This window comes from Lithobates pipiens, unplaced genomic scaffold (assembly GCF_037356315.1).
Source record: "Lithobates pipiens isolate NorthernLeopardFrog02 unplaced genomic scaffold, aLitPip1_a1.2 Scaffold_8, whole genome shotgun sequence".
Classification (NCBI taxonomy): domain Eukaryota; kingdom Metazoa; phylum Chordata; class Amphibia; order Anura; family Ranidae; genus Lithobates; species Lithobates pipiens.
In genome coordinates, this window is record NW_027507903.1 from 105,290,211 (window position 1) to 105,304,528 (window position 14,318).

Genomic DNA, 14,318 nt, shown 5'->3' on the forward strand with positions numbered 1-14,318 from the left:
CAGGGTTTACTTCCTCTTTAAGGAGTTGCATTGTTAGTGAGAAGGAGGGGGGCTGCCATAATGTGCAAGTATGAACAGCATAACTGACCCTAGCAACATTGGCCAATGTGTCAAACTATATATACACACACACACACACACACACACAGTGGTAATCTTGCCAGTATATTAAATCATATATTAAAGCATTAGTAATCTTACTAGCATATTAAAGTGCACCCATACTAAAATAAAAAAAAAACGCAATAAGCGTATATAGATTGGTTTGCACAAAAGTTATAGCTTCGACAAAATAGGGGATAGATTTATGGCATTTTTATTAATTCAAACCCTCAAACGTTATATGTTTTTTTTTTAAAGCTGAGGCCCTAGAGAATAAATTGGTGGGTTTGCCAATTTTTTATGTCGCACAGTGTTTGTGCATCGGTTTTTCAAACACAATTTTTTGGGGAAAAAATACACTTTTTGGTATTTTAATGCAAAAAAAACACAATGCATAACCCAATTTAAAAAAATATATATATAAAGGATGATGTTACACTGAGTAAGTAGATACGAAACATGTCACGCTTTAAAATTGTGCACGCCCATGCAACGGCGTAAAACTTACATTTTACTACCCATAGGCGCCGCTTTAAAAGCCTTTACAGTTTACCACTTTAGATTTACAGTGGAGGTCTAGTGATAGAATTACAGCCTATGATCTGACATTCATGTAAAACCTCACATATGAAACCTCATATGTGACGATCTCTGTTTACGTGACGATCTCTGTTTACATGCAGATCCGCTTTTGCACGCAAGCACGGGAACAGTGGCACTTTAATAATTATTTATTTTTTAATTTTTACACTGTCGCTTTAAATATATTTTTTGATCACCTTTATTGCTGTCGTAAGATATGTAAACATCCTTGTGACAGCAATAGGCATTGACATGTCAGCATGTGCAAGCTGCGCTGTGTCCCGTGAATTGTCCTGCAGTCTGCTGGGATCTGTGATTTTCCCAAGAGTCTACAGGGAAAGGGGGGGGGGGGCAACTTCTGTTTAGATCGCACTGCCAAAATCAGGTACACACTACAATAAAACATTCCAAATCTGGGAGAGGAGGGGGGGAGGTGAAGTTCTGCTTTAAAAAAATATATATATTTATAGTATTGTCAGACACATGAGCGACCCAACAACTGCTGTGAAAGGACATCATGTATTCTTTGCTGTGGCTATATTTAGGCAATAAGAGGGAGTTGTGGTGGATAATGCTGGGGGTTGTGTCATACTCACTCCTACCTACAACAGAAAAAGGAGACGTAGTGTGGAAATCTTTGTATGGGGATTGAAATGTTTATATGGTAAAGTGAACCACACCCCTTAATCAAACTGGCCACACCCCTTAATCAAACTGGCCACACCCCTTATTTCAATTAACCACATTATTACTCACTATTGGTGAGCTTGTCCCAAGGTTGATATCTCTGCAACTAAAAGGCAATATGCAATTTGTGGACCTTAAAGCTTCATCACACAGACGTATATTTTTTACGTAGGAATTTGTTTTAGTAGAAGTGTGTTAATTCGCTGTTAGAACTGGTTTTATAGAGGAATAGGAGTTACTGCTTTATGTGGCCTTGCAGCTCTGTGGTTATGAGTTCACTTACCTCAATTAAAACTATTTGCATGCAGTTTGCAATAAGAAAGGAATACGAAGTCAGGCTTTAGTACAATTGCTGTTTTCAAATCTGAAATTAACATTAAATCAGATCACTACATCTGAGCGCTACAAACCAAAAACGTTATTTAATTCATTTTTAATATTCAAAGCAAACTCCCCATCCATCCACGTCTCTGTGCTTTATTTTGTTGAGAAATCACTTTGAAAAACATCCCTCTGGCTTTTCTGGTCCTGGCCATCTTGAGTAATTTACGTAGCATTTACTTCAGGGAATCCATCTGCCCTTAGCTTAAGTATGCATCCAGGAGAGTGTGCTTAGTTGAGAAAACCCTCCTCCTTTGCTCCCTTCCTGAAGACTCCTGGGATGTATGTCGTAATTTGCCTAGGCAAGAAACCAGGAAGTAACTTAAGAAATGTAAAAAAAAAACAGGTAAATATGATATACTTTCCTATCTAGTTACTAATGCTAGCAGCAAGAGGATTAAAAATAATCAATGTTGATTGGGAAAGTGAAGTTTCAGTTCAGTATTCACTCTAAAAAGCTGTATAATGTGTTAGTACTGTTTTAATTAATACAAATTCACAATATTAGTACATTTTATATGTTTAGAAATAATAAAATAAATACGAACGTTAGTTGTTATTTAAAGTGGTTGTAAACCCTTACAAACCACTTTGACCTACAGGTAAGCCTAGATTAAGGCTTACCTGTAGGTCCAAGAAATATCTCCCAAACCTATACGGTTTAGGAGATATTTGCCCGAAGACGGGCACCGCTGTCTACGGCGCATGCGCCATAGACGGCGGTGCGCAGGCGCACTGAGCGTGGCATTCTCGATAACGAAGATGCCGCGCGTCTCGGCTCCCGTGCGCATGCGCGGGAGTGACGTCATCGCGGCTTCGCCGAATGACAGCGGCGGAGCTGCGAGACCCACCGAGAAGATGGATGCGCCAGACTACAGGGGACAGCAGTGACTTCGCTGGCTCCTGTGTCAGGTAAGTGACACATAATGGACTACTATGCGATGCATAGTAGTCCATTATGCTTTGCCTTTGCAGGGAATGAAAGAGGAAGTAAACTCATCAGGGTTTACTTCCTCTTTAAATAGTTGTTTCAGTAACTGTATATCATATTGATGTGAATTCAGTGTTTTTACTATTGTATTCTCAGTGAAAGTGAATGATTTATGACCGTGTTCTTCTTCTATTTTAGGTTGTGGTGCACGCAACATTAAAACTTATGGTTCCCGGATTGTAGGAGGAGTTACTGCCCGGGAAGGTTCCTGGCCATGGTTGGTCAGCATACAGACCCCAGGGTTCAATGGATATAGGCACTTTTGTGGAGGAACCCTAATACAAGACCGATGGGTGCTGACTGCTGCCCACTGCTTCAGTGATTTAAGGTAAGGATGTCTCAAACTATTTTGACATGTAGATTTGGGTTGGGATTTCTAAGCGCTAGGCAATGTCATAGATATAGATATAGAGAGATGGATGGGTAAAATCCAGTGGATGCCATTGCACACATATCGGAGAGAAAATCGGCCCGGGTGCGCAGCAAAGCCTGTAGTACATATAGTCCAAAAGAGGTCCTTAGGAATTTGAGCTTGTGCCTTGTCGAAACGTTGCAATAAAATCTTTACCGTGAGTTTGGCTCTCAAGACCTGTCGACCTGTCAGTGCGGCTCCTCTCTCTTTTGGAATATTATATATATATATATATATATCATATTAATCTCTTGACATATACTGTAGCAGTCTGTTCAATGTGTTTCAATTTTGTGCTAACATCTTCTTGCAGTCCTTTTTAACATTATTTATTTTTTATTTTTTATTTATAGCTTTGTGGCCAAATGGAGGATTGTGATAGGAGGTCACCAACTATCACAACTTGGCAAGGATGTGCAGATAATACATGTGGAGTCGTACATCCTGCATAAAAGATATAATGGGCGATTAAAGATCAATGATATTGCCCTCATACAGCTCAACTCGCACATAGTATACAACGACTTTGTTCAGCCAGCCTGTTTACCCAGCAGAACCATGGACATCTCCAACATGACCACATGCTACATAACTGGCTGGGGACTAATGTCTGAGAAAGGTAAGTTTTGTTTGCAGTCATGAAATCTTTATTGAACCTGTTCCTGGTATCGTTATTGCAAACCAAACATAACAATGTAAAAGAAGATGCCAAGGAGAGCCAATTTGGGTTCCTACGTTTTCTCGAGTGTAAATTAGTATTTCAGCTCTATCTATAGAATATCTTCTTGTATTAGCCATTATATAGGCCAAAAAAGCACAAGGGTACTACTGATTGATGGAGTGTGGGTGAATGCCTGCTAAAGCTCCACATTTAGAGCTGATCACTGCCAGTTGGTGGACACCGAGGAGAACACTTAGGAAAAAAGAAAAACGATATACTGGCACTTTCTGGTATCTGCTTTTTGTTATACTGGCATTACAAGGTTTATACCATGTGTATTACAGTACTTCACTTCTCGTATCTCGCAATGGCTGTATAGTGTGCATATTTATAACATTTTTATTCTCCTCTTTACAGCTGATAGAGCAGCGGATATACTACAGGAGGCCAAAGTGTTTCTGATTGACAGCAAAACCTGTAACAGCCCAGGCTGGTACAAAGGCCGCATCTACGAACAAAACCTGTGCGCTGGATATCAAAAGGGAGGAATTGACAGCTGCCAAGTAAGTTCTAAAAGAATATATTCATTTTTTGCAAACAATGCCTGTCTTGTACAGAGGAACATTATATACATTCATATTATATTCCATGGTTGTATATACTATACCAGTGATGGCAAACCTTACCACCCCAGATATTTTGGAGCTACATTTCCCATGAGGCTCAACTACACTGCAGAGTGCATGAGCATCATGGGAATTGTAGTTCCAAAACATCTGTGGTTCCAAGGTTCGCCATCACTGTACTATGTGGGTGCATATAGTCTCCTTGTAATATATATATTTTAGTTAGAAGTAGCAGCTTATAGGTGTAGAAAAGGGTTAAAATAGCACAAGGTGCTTAAAGGAAGCATGTCATGAGAAAAGGATATAGATTTCCATTGATGTCCTTTCCTGAAAATGATGCTACTTATATGCTCATGCACTGACTTTAATACCTTCTGGGTCACTGACTTGGAATAATTATGCAGATAATCAATTATAAATGTTTTGCAACTTTAAATTGCTATATTCTTCTGGGGCTGTGACTCAGAAATTGAATCCAGACACATCCAGGGAAATGGCATTTTCAGAAGAATTTTGTTTATAGCACCCCTTATATTTTCAAAGTTAGATACTATTTAATTGCCCTTCAGTTATCCGTTTGACCACTAAAGGCTTTTTAAAAAGACCCTGTCACCACTCAATGCATAAGGAGATAAAAAATGCCAAAGTTAACTAACATTGAAATACTAATTTTGTTGCTCCTTCTTGCCCCCACTGTGCTGCAAAAATAACCTCTCCTTTTATTCAGCTCTGACACTTCTAGCAGGCTTTGGGTCCTACAGACTCGCAGCTGCTCTTCCTCCACTACTCTAATGTCAGCCAATGTCCTGGCAGCAGCCAGGGAAAGCCTCATGCCACGCACCCTTACAGTCTTTGTAGTAATATAACATAAGGGCCAAGGAAGAAAGTCCAGGAATGTTCTCTAGCCACTTGAGATCCGCGCTATAGCCAAATGACTGCTACAGCGCGGACCTGCATTGCCGGGACGTCGTCTATTGAAGTCATCCCATGCACAAGCAGCCTGCGCGCCCCCCTAAAGGGAGCGCGCAGCGTGCTCTGTGATCAGCGAGTCTATGAGACTCGCTGGATCACAGATCGGAGTAAGGGGTCAATCCCCACCCTTACCACGTGATCAGCTGTCAGCCTATTTTTGCGAGGAGAAAAAAAAAATCAGATCACCGGTGGCAGTGAGAGGGACATCAGTCCTGATCACTGCGAGCTTACGCCAGCTCCTCGGTACCCACCTATGCCCCCTACAAGTGCCACCTAGCAGTAGGCAACAGTGCCACCTACCAGTGCCCACCAGCGCCACCCATCAATGCCCATAGTGCCACCTGTCAGTGCCCACAGTGCCACCTATCAGTGCCCACAAACAGTGCCTCAAGAACAGTGCTGCACATCAGTGCCACCTATCAGTGGCCATCAGTGTCACCTACCAGTGCCACCCATCAGTGCAATCTTATCAGTGGCCTTTAGTGCCACCTTATCTGTGCTCATCAGTACCTACTTATCTGTCCCCATCAGTGCCATCTTAACTGTGCCTATCAGTGCCGCCTCATCAGCGCATATCAATGAAGCAGAAAAATTACCTGTTTGCAAAATTTATAACTATTAAACATGATTTTTTTTTTTTTTTTTCAAAATTTTCCTTTTTTTTTTGTTTGTTTAGCAAAAAATAAAAATCCCAGCTGTGATTAAATGCCACCAAAAGAAAGCTCTATTTGTGGGAAAAAAATGATAAAAATGTTATTTGGGTACAGTGTTGTATGATCGCACAACTGTCATTCAAAGTGCGTCAGCACTGAAAGCTGAAAATTGGTCTGGGCAAGAGGGGGGTTTAAGTGCCCAGTAAGCAAGTGGCTAGAATGCTCAAGGAATTTGTTGGAGATGATAACATAAAAAAAGGGAGAACCAGGGAAAAAGCAGTAAAGTAACAAGCGTATTTAACCACTACAGATCCGCGCTATTGCCAAATGACGGCATTAGCGCGGACCTACATTTCCGGGACTACGTCTATTGACGTCGTCCCGGATACGAGCGGCCTGCGCGCCCTGTGATCGGCGAGTCCGTGAGACTCGCCTGATCACCGATCCGTGCAAGGAGTCGATCCCGACCCCTTATCACGTGATCAGCTGTCAGCCAATGACAGCTGATCATGTGATAGAACGGAGCCGGTAATCGGCTATTATTCCTCCTCGCGCTGACAGCGCGAGGAGAGAAAAAAAAAGCCGATCACCGGCGGCCGTGATCGGGACATCAGTCCCGATCACGGCCAGCAATACAGCTGACCACCTGCCCCCTGCCAGTGCCCACCTGCCCACCGCCGTGCCATCCTGAATAAAAGTAAGTGCCCCCCATCAGTGCCCCCCATCAGTGCCCATAGTGCCCACAGTGCCACCTACAGTGCCACCCACAATGCCACCCACAGTGCCATCCAGCAGTGCCACCAACAGTGCCACCCACAGTGCCCACAATCTGCCTCAAAGGTGCTGCGACCCAGTGCCGCCCATCAGTGCCCAGCAGTGCCGCCCATCAGTGCCCAGCAGTGCCACCTATCAGAGCCACCTATCAGTGCCACCTATCAGTGCCCATCAGTCCCATCTATCAGTGGTACCTATCAGTGCCCATCCGTGCCACCCATCCGTGCCACTTATCCGTGCCACCCATCCATGCCATCTTATCTGTGCCCATCTTTGCCCATCAGTGCCGCCTTATCTGTGCCCATCGGTGCCGCCTTATCTGTGCCTATTAGTGCCGCCTTAACTATGCCTATCAGTGCCCACCAGTGCAGCCTATCAGTGCCCACCAATGCAGCCCATCAGTGCCCACCAATGCAGCCATCAGTGCCGCCTAATCAGCGCACTTCAATGAAGGAGAAAAATGACCCGTTTGCAAAATTTTATAACAAACTATTAAAACATGATTTATTTCTTTTTATTTTTTTGCATCTTTTTTTGTTTGTTATAAAACTCCGAGCTGTAACTAAATACCACCAAAAGAAAGCTCTATTTGTGGGAAAAAAATGATAAAAATTTCATTTGGGTACAGTGTTGTATGCCCGCGCAATTGTCATTCAAAGTGCATCAGCGCTGAAAGCTGAAAATTGGTCTGGGACTGAGGGGGGTTTAAGTGCCCAGTAAGCAAGTGGTTAATTAAGTTCCTCTCAAAAGATAATATGGGGCCTCTGCTCACATTCTGGTATTTGCTATTTTTTGTGAATATTATAGATTTTTTTTTCTTCTTCTAATCTATTACAGGGAGACAGCGGAGGACCACTCATGTGTTTGGATAAAAGAACTTCAAAGTACTTTGTAGTTGGTGTCACGAGCTGGGGTTCTGGTTGCGCCCGCAAACAACGTCCGGGTGTCTATGCCAGTACCCAGCATTTTCTGAAGTGGATTTCTGCTAAATTAATGGGTTGCTCTGCTCAGCAGAAACAGACGCCTACTTTTAGTGCCACTTCCAATAAATTTTCTTCAGGATCTGAACGTAAATTGGATAACATGCCTTCATCTCAACAAGTCTTCACAGCAAGGCAATCTATGATGGACAGCCCCTACGCCAGGAAGATCCTGAAGAGGTTTAAACTTGGAGCTTAGTGCATCGGCCACAGGCCCCAGAAGAGGAGGATCAGGTGCATAGAGGCACTGAGTGTACAGGAGGGGGTGGGGGGGGCTGAGTGTGTACAGGAGTGGGGTGGGGGGGCTGAGTGTGTACAGGAGTGGGGTGGGGGGGCTGAGTGTGTACAGGAGTGGGGAGGAGGCTGAGCGTGTACAGGAGTGGGGGGGCTGAGTATGTACAGGTGTGGGGAGAGCTATATCTGGATATCCCTTTGCTGAATATACTGTATTTTTTATTTTGGAGTTTTTTGTTTTCTTAGATCTGCTAGGGAAAGATAGATTGGGGGGGGGGGGGGGGCATTGAAAAGGTGGTGTTAATGTAGGGTCCTGCTGAAAAGAGTCTACCTTATTATAGTGGCAGGCTTCATATTTTGTGGATAAGACTTAGTGTTATATCTTGAAAGCATTGATGACTTGGAATACATTTTTCATTTTCATATATTCAGTTGTAAGAGTCTTAAAATAAAAGTGGGTGCACTGGAGGACTTGGTGGCCTGTGGGCGAATTTGGTGGGATGGCTAGTGGGCGGACACTGGGCCTAAAGCTGTGCAAGGGGCCCCAAAATTTCTGATGGCTGCTCTGCGTGCAGGTGCATTCTAATTTGCGTGTGAGCAGGAGGGACAAGGCTGCTTACAATTTTTTCATTGTATTATTAATTTTATTTAACTACTTGCTGACCACCACACGATGATATATGTCCACAGAATGGCACGGGCAGGCATATGGGCGTACCTGTACGTCCCTGCCCCTCCCCCCGGTGCCCGCTTCCTTCTAGGAGCAATCCGTGCTGAGGGGGAGGCCACCGATTCATGCGATCTCTCCTGACAAATGGGCCTGTAAACTGTAAACACAGGTCAGAGGAAGTGATGTCATATCTCCTCGCGCTTCCTTTTTCGTTCGGGAGCTGTGGAGAGAGAACGAGAAAAGTGAGTTGCACCAACAGCACACTAACACCAGTACACATTAGCACACAAATCACCCCCTGCAACCCCAGTCAGTGTCACTGTGTCATCAATTGCAGTTTTCATTTTTTTACTGATCACTGCATTTGGTGTCATTTGTGACTGTAAAAAGTGTTAGGGCAGTTAGTGGTACTCCCCTAGAAAAGGTTTAACCCCTTGATTGCCCCCAGTTAACCCTTTCATCCCCTGTCACCAGTGTCACTAAGCAATCTTTTTTCGATCGCCGTATTAGTGTCACGGGTGACGCTAGGTAGCCAGGTATTTAAGTTCACCATCAGGTACCCCCATATACTACCTAATAAAGGTTTTAACCCCCTGATTGTCCCCTAGTTAACCCTTTCACCCCCTGTCACCAGTGATCACCGTATAAGTGTTACGGGTGACGCTGGTTAGTTTGTTTTTTATATCGTCAGGGCACCCGCCATTTATTACCCAATAAAGGTTTAACCCCCTGATCGTCCGGTGATATGCTTTGGCATACATATATTTTAGGCACAGGTTTGCGTTAAAAAATATTTTATATTATAATTTTTTTCCTATTTTTTCTGTATTTGCTTTGCAGGTATGGTATGTCTTACTGTTATACTGTAATATTACTTTATTTTATTGTTAACCATCATTTGCTTAGCAGGTATGCCATTCAGATGCAGAGCGGATTTATTTATCTTGACAGCAACAGCGTTTACTCCCACGATACATAAAGCCGTGACTGTGGCACTGTAGGAGGTGATTTCACCACCACAGGTTAAAAACAAAATGGTGCATGTATGCCCATCATTAGAAGTGAGTAGGATGAAGGGAGGTATTCTAATGGTGGGCATACTCACCGATCAATCTCTTTTTTTTTTTTCGTTCAGCCCACAGGCTTAAGATTACAATATATGCCCAACAAGGACATTGCTGGACTTTGAGTGGTTATACCAGAATAATGCCTGTGGGTTTTGTTGTGGTTAAAATGGTATTTATATATACCTGACAAAGACCAGCTAGGTATAATTATGGCAATTACCACACTTACGAAAGCCGCTTAGCACTAAAACACTGATGAGACAGCTTATTACTGAACACAAGAAGAAATGAGTCAAAGTTAATGTTCAAAGCTTATCTGGTTTAATTCTGGGTGGGTCTACAACGTATATACGCTATTATTAGCCAATCATTGCATAGAACATGGGTGTGGTTAATACAGAGGTGTACATTACATATCATTACATGTCATTAATTATGCCATCTGCTTTCATGACTCATAGTCATGAGTCCTGTGGCCCAGACATATTGAGACACAATTTCTTTATTTAGACTGTATGCAGAATAAAACTGCTTATGCAAGCTATATTTTCTTATATGTATGCTGTATAGGAAACTGCAACAGTCTGTAAATACAGAGTTTAAACTAACTAACAGATTAACCCAAGTTAATCTTGTATGAACTTATAAAGATGGAGTCACTCTGGTTCAGCCATATCACAACAATCTCCTCTTTAAGTCATGAAATCAAATCATGAACATGACTTACTTCTCATTGTGACATACTCATCCCGGTCACCATAGTAAAAGTTAAGATATATTCTATTAGCTGCAGCTGGGTTGGAAGGTCAAGTACCTTGGGAAATCATGCACATCATAAACTTGAAACGGGCATATAAAAGTAATACCATATGCAAAATCAGTACAACAAACAGCAATATCCCTAATCCAGGATCTAGCATTGAAACCAAACCCCCCATGTTACCCCAGGGGGCTCCCAAGCAATTATTTTGCCTTTTCGTCATGTCAATACCTCATTAGGCTCCTGAGAGGAACCATGCCCAGGTCATGTTCTTTTCCAGAAACAATGACCCAGCATAACAGTGTTTGAGGGGGCATTTTAGGATGAACACTAGCCTTGAGCAAGTGACGTTCCTCACTGTCCCCGAGAATCACCACTATCGGAACCAATGAGGCCAAGTAACACCATCCCTTGAAATCATTCAGAATCCATCGATGGCATGTTTTTCCACAACATATGTAGGTGCTGTTGCCCAAAGCCAGTGGCTGTCTGCTTAAGGACCCGTTGGGCACCTTCAGAGAATCCTGCAAGGGCAATCTGTGAAAGTAGCTTGGCCATCTCAGTATGAGGGTCAGAGGTATGCACGAAGTGTGATGTAGGGCACGATCTAAGGTGCCAAACACTATAGAGTTCCTGTAGACTCTGAATACACATCCCCTCTATGTCCAATGAGTGTGTTTTTGTTGGTGTTATTGGGTAGGCCACATATAACCTTAAGGCCCCCCCAGAACACAGAGGCTGGTCAATGACTTGTGAACCAATACATATATAATACAGTGCCTATGCCAGCATCCCTTCAAACAGTATACACACTGAAATGGTTGAGCATGTCCTGGGCACACTACAACAACAATCCCAATATGCCTCCTGACCCTCACCCGGACCACCTTCTAAGCATGCAAAAATAGAAAACAACAAACACATAATCTCAGCAGCATAGCAATTGTCCATGGAATGCAAAAGGGAGGGAGGGGCATGACAGCCTTTAGACCAATTAAAAATAGTCCCAAAGAAAAGCTTAAAAAGAAAAGTCTCTTGGATGGCTGCAGAATGTCCATTAAATTTGCAAAAAAGGAAGGAAAAAGAAATGTCCACATTATAACTTTCATTCTGCTCAACTTTTTCCCAGAACCTTTTGGTTCAATTCTGTGATCACTCATATGTACAGACATGAATTCTCTACCCCAAAACACTGCCTCTTTGTAAGGACAGAAATTGATATCCACAGACAGATGGGAAATTATGCGCTGGGCAAGACCGGGGACTTTGGGCTGGCACATCTGGATCTCTCTCATGTGGTGCTCACAGTAATTTTGTACCCCAGGTTTGCGTCATCTGGCTCCCCCTCGAGGTGTCATTCGCAGGAACATTTTCCAGCAGGAGTCCGCCTTTAGTCATCTGAGCACCTCCTATGGTATTTGAACAACAAAGATGAACAACAAAGCTGTCGTCATCACTTCATCCGGATAGGGTATAGGGCAGGGTATGAATGGGGTGTAGGGTATGACTGGGGTAGGCATTTCTTCATGTGCATATGGCTGTGGGTAAATGCAGGCTGGCTGGGGCAGATACTCCTCATCTGACATGAGTAATCACAGAATCTACCTGATCAATTCAGGTCTTAACCACTGGAGGTATTAAAAATAATATTCTTCATTGACTCAAACATAAGTAAAACTCAACAAAATCAACATTTTAAAATCCCCAATCTTTGTTAATACAGCTTAAACACTATTAAACAATTTGCACAAATATAGAACATTTGCTGTTATCAGAAAAAAAACATCTTTTAACTTCAATAATGTCAAAAACAGTCTTAAAGTCAGACTCTAAAAAATTGTATCTGATCAGATGCCTTAGAAAAAAACATTTGGTACCAGCGCATACATATAATTTTATCAGTGACATGTCACATTCCCCTTTTAATGTTCCCAATTTACTATGGAGTGGGCATGGGCTTAATATGTGCCCAACACATTTCATGAATAGACTGACACTAGTTGCAACATTTTAACAATAAACATGTACCTTCATAGATAACTTTTCTGAATCAAATCCTTCTCTAATATTCATTCTCCAAGTCAGCAAGTCTCTCTGACTATGGAATGCAAATATAGCAGTATGCTCCCCACAAAAGCGGTGGTGATGGCATGGTTGGTGGTTTGGTCCCCTCTTCCACCCGAAACAAAATAGCAGATCTCTGCGAGCGGATATGTACCTCCGTGCATTGTGCTAAACAGTACTTTGGACAGGAGGGATCACTCAAATAGTAATCTGTCTTTGTCCAAATCTGCGATTCAATCCTCTTAAAGCACCACACACAGATAAGTACCCTACTCTGTCCCTCTCACCTGCCCACTTTAGCAACGCTCTCTGTCTTGGCAGGATCATAGGACATATATCAACTACCCAACAATTTATCTGCATTCACAAAACAAAAACAATCTTATACTCTAAATTGGAATTCCAAGACAAGACAAAAATTCACATACACATAAAACTAAGCATTTATCTCTATTAACAACTTTCCCTTACCTAGGTGTCCATCCTATGAAACTGCGAACAGCGGCTGAAAGGGTTAATCCTGTGTCTAGGGTGGTCCCTTCAACCTCTCAGACCTTAGATCCAATGTATTGTATAATTTCAGATATATCTGGAATCAGTTCTCAAAGAACATATAAAACAACACTCACACCATGCTGTCTTTTGAGAACTAATTGTATTGAGTTATCACAAAGTAATTCATATAGTAAATTACACGTCACACAGAATAAGACATGTGCAGTAGAAATTAAGACGTTTACAGCTGGTCAAGACAAGAAGCTTTTGTTCGTTGTTCTAGCTAGCTAAAAGAATGTGAGAAAAAGATAACAAAACGTGAGACCGTTCATGATTTCTCCAGTAGCTGAAGGAATGCTGAGAAAATGTGTGAAAGTTTTAGATAAGTGTGTGAGAACAAATGAGTTAGAAGAATCTCATGTTGAGACAGTTATCCGAGAAGTTAAAGGGGTGTTCAAACTGTACATATTGTAAAATGTAAGTTTGTGAATATTAAGATGGCTGACAGAAACAAGATGGATGCTTAACATAACCTCTTAAGTCATGGAATGACTTTCTACAGATCCGCAGCCTCCTGAAATCTACGGTTCTCGCTACGTTTGTTATATTCATTTACATAAAGCTGTAGATATTGTGTATATGCATGAGAAGGTTGGTCATTTGCTAATACAAAGTAGAATAAGCTTGAAAATCAGGTAGCCTATCAATCCTAACAATAGTACTATGATAATCATAATCACTATGTCCTTTAACCATGAAAACATTCCACCTAAACCCAAACTAGAAAAGGGATTCCATCCATAATTACCTATGTCCCTTGCTTGTTTCATTAATTAATTTACCTGTGTGCGGTGTTGATTAATAACGTCATAGTAGTCTGCAATTTCCAGGCTGGTATTGTGAAACCACGTACAACATAATCTTGGGTCATTTTGCATAAACCTGTCAGAGCTGCACTCATGCTTTCAATAGCCAATTTGTGTAACTCTAGTTGTCTTCTAATTGCTTTGAGCTTGACATTGAGTAGTCCTATATCTTGGGAGTTTTTTTCCATAGCATCATTTATTAGACTAGTGTAGTTATATAATTTGTCCATCATGGTTATGCCCCATCCTGTCCAGGATGGAAACCATGTCCATGACTTATCTGAAGTAGAAAACATAGGTGGGTTTTCTCGCTTGTATTTATAAGTTAACCTATGTACTGG

At 42.0% G+C, this 14,318-nt stretch overlaps 1 protein-coding gene and 1 long non-coding RNA gene across 2 annotated transcripts; one reads left to right on the top strand and one right to left on the bottom strand.

The window, feature by feature from the left end:
* Positions 1 to 1,175: 1,175 nt before the first annotated feature.
* LOC143960985 (uncharacterized) lies at positions 1,176 to 13,645 on the bottom strand. Its single transcript, XR_013270392.1, has 3 exons — positions 13,088 to 13,645; positions 8,774 to 8,945; positions 1,176 to 2,050 (listed from the first exon to the last, which is right to left on the bottom strand). It is a non-coding gene; the product is annotated as an uncharacterized LOC143960985 (long non-coding RNA).
* On the top strand, positions 2,878 to 8,077 carry LOC143964297 (acrosin-like; the record flags this gene model as incomplete). The annotated part of the gene is made up of 4 exons (XM_077473997.1): positions 2,878 to 3,071; positions 3,509 to 3,774; positions 4,234 to 4,379; positions 7,679 to 8,077. Coding segments are annotated over 4 exons (948 nt in total), but the record flags the coding sequence as incomplete, so codon positions are not given.
* Positions 13,646 to 14,318: the final 673 nt, after the last annotated feature.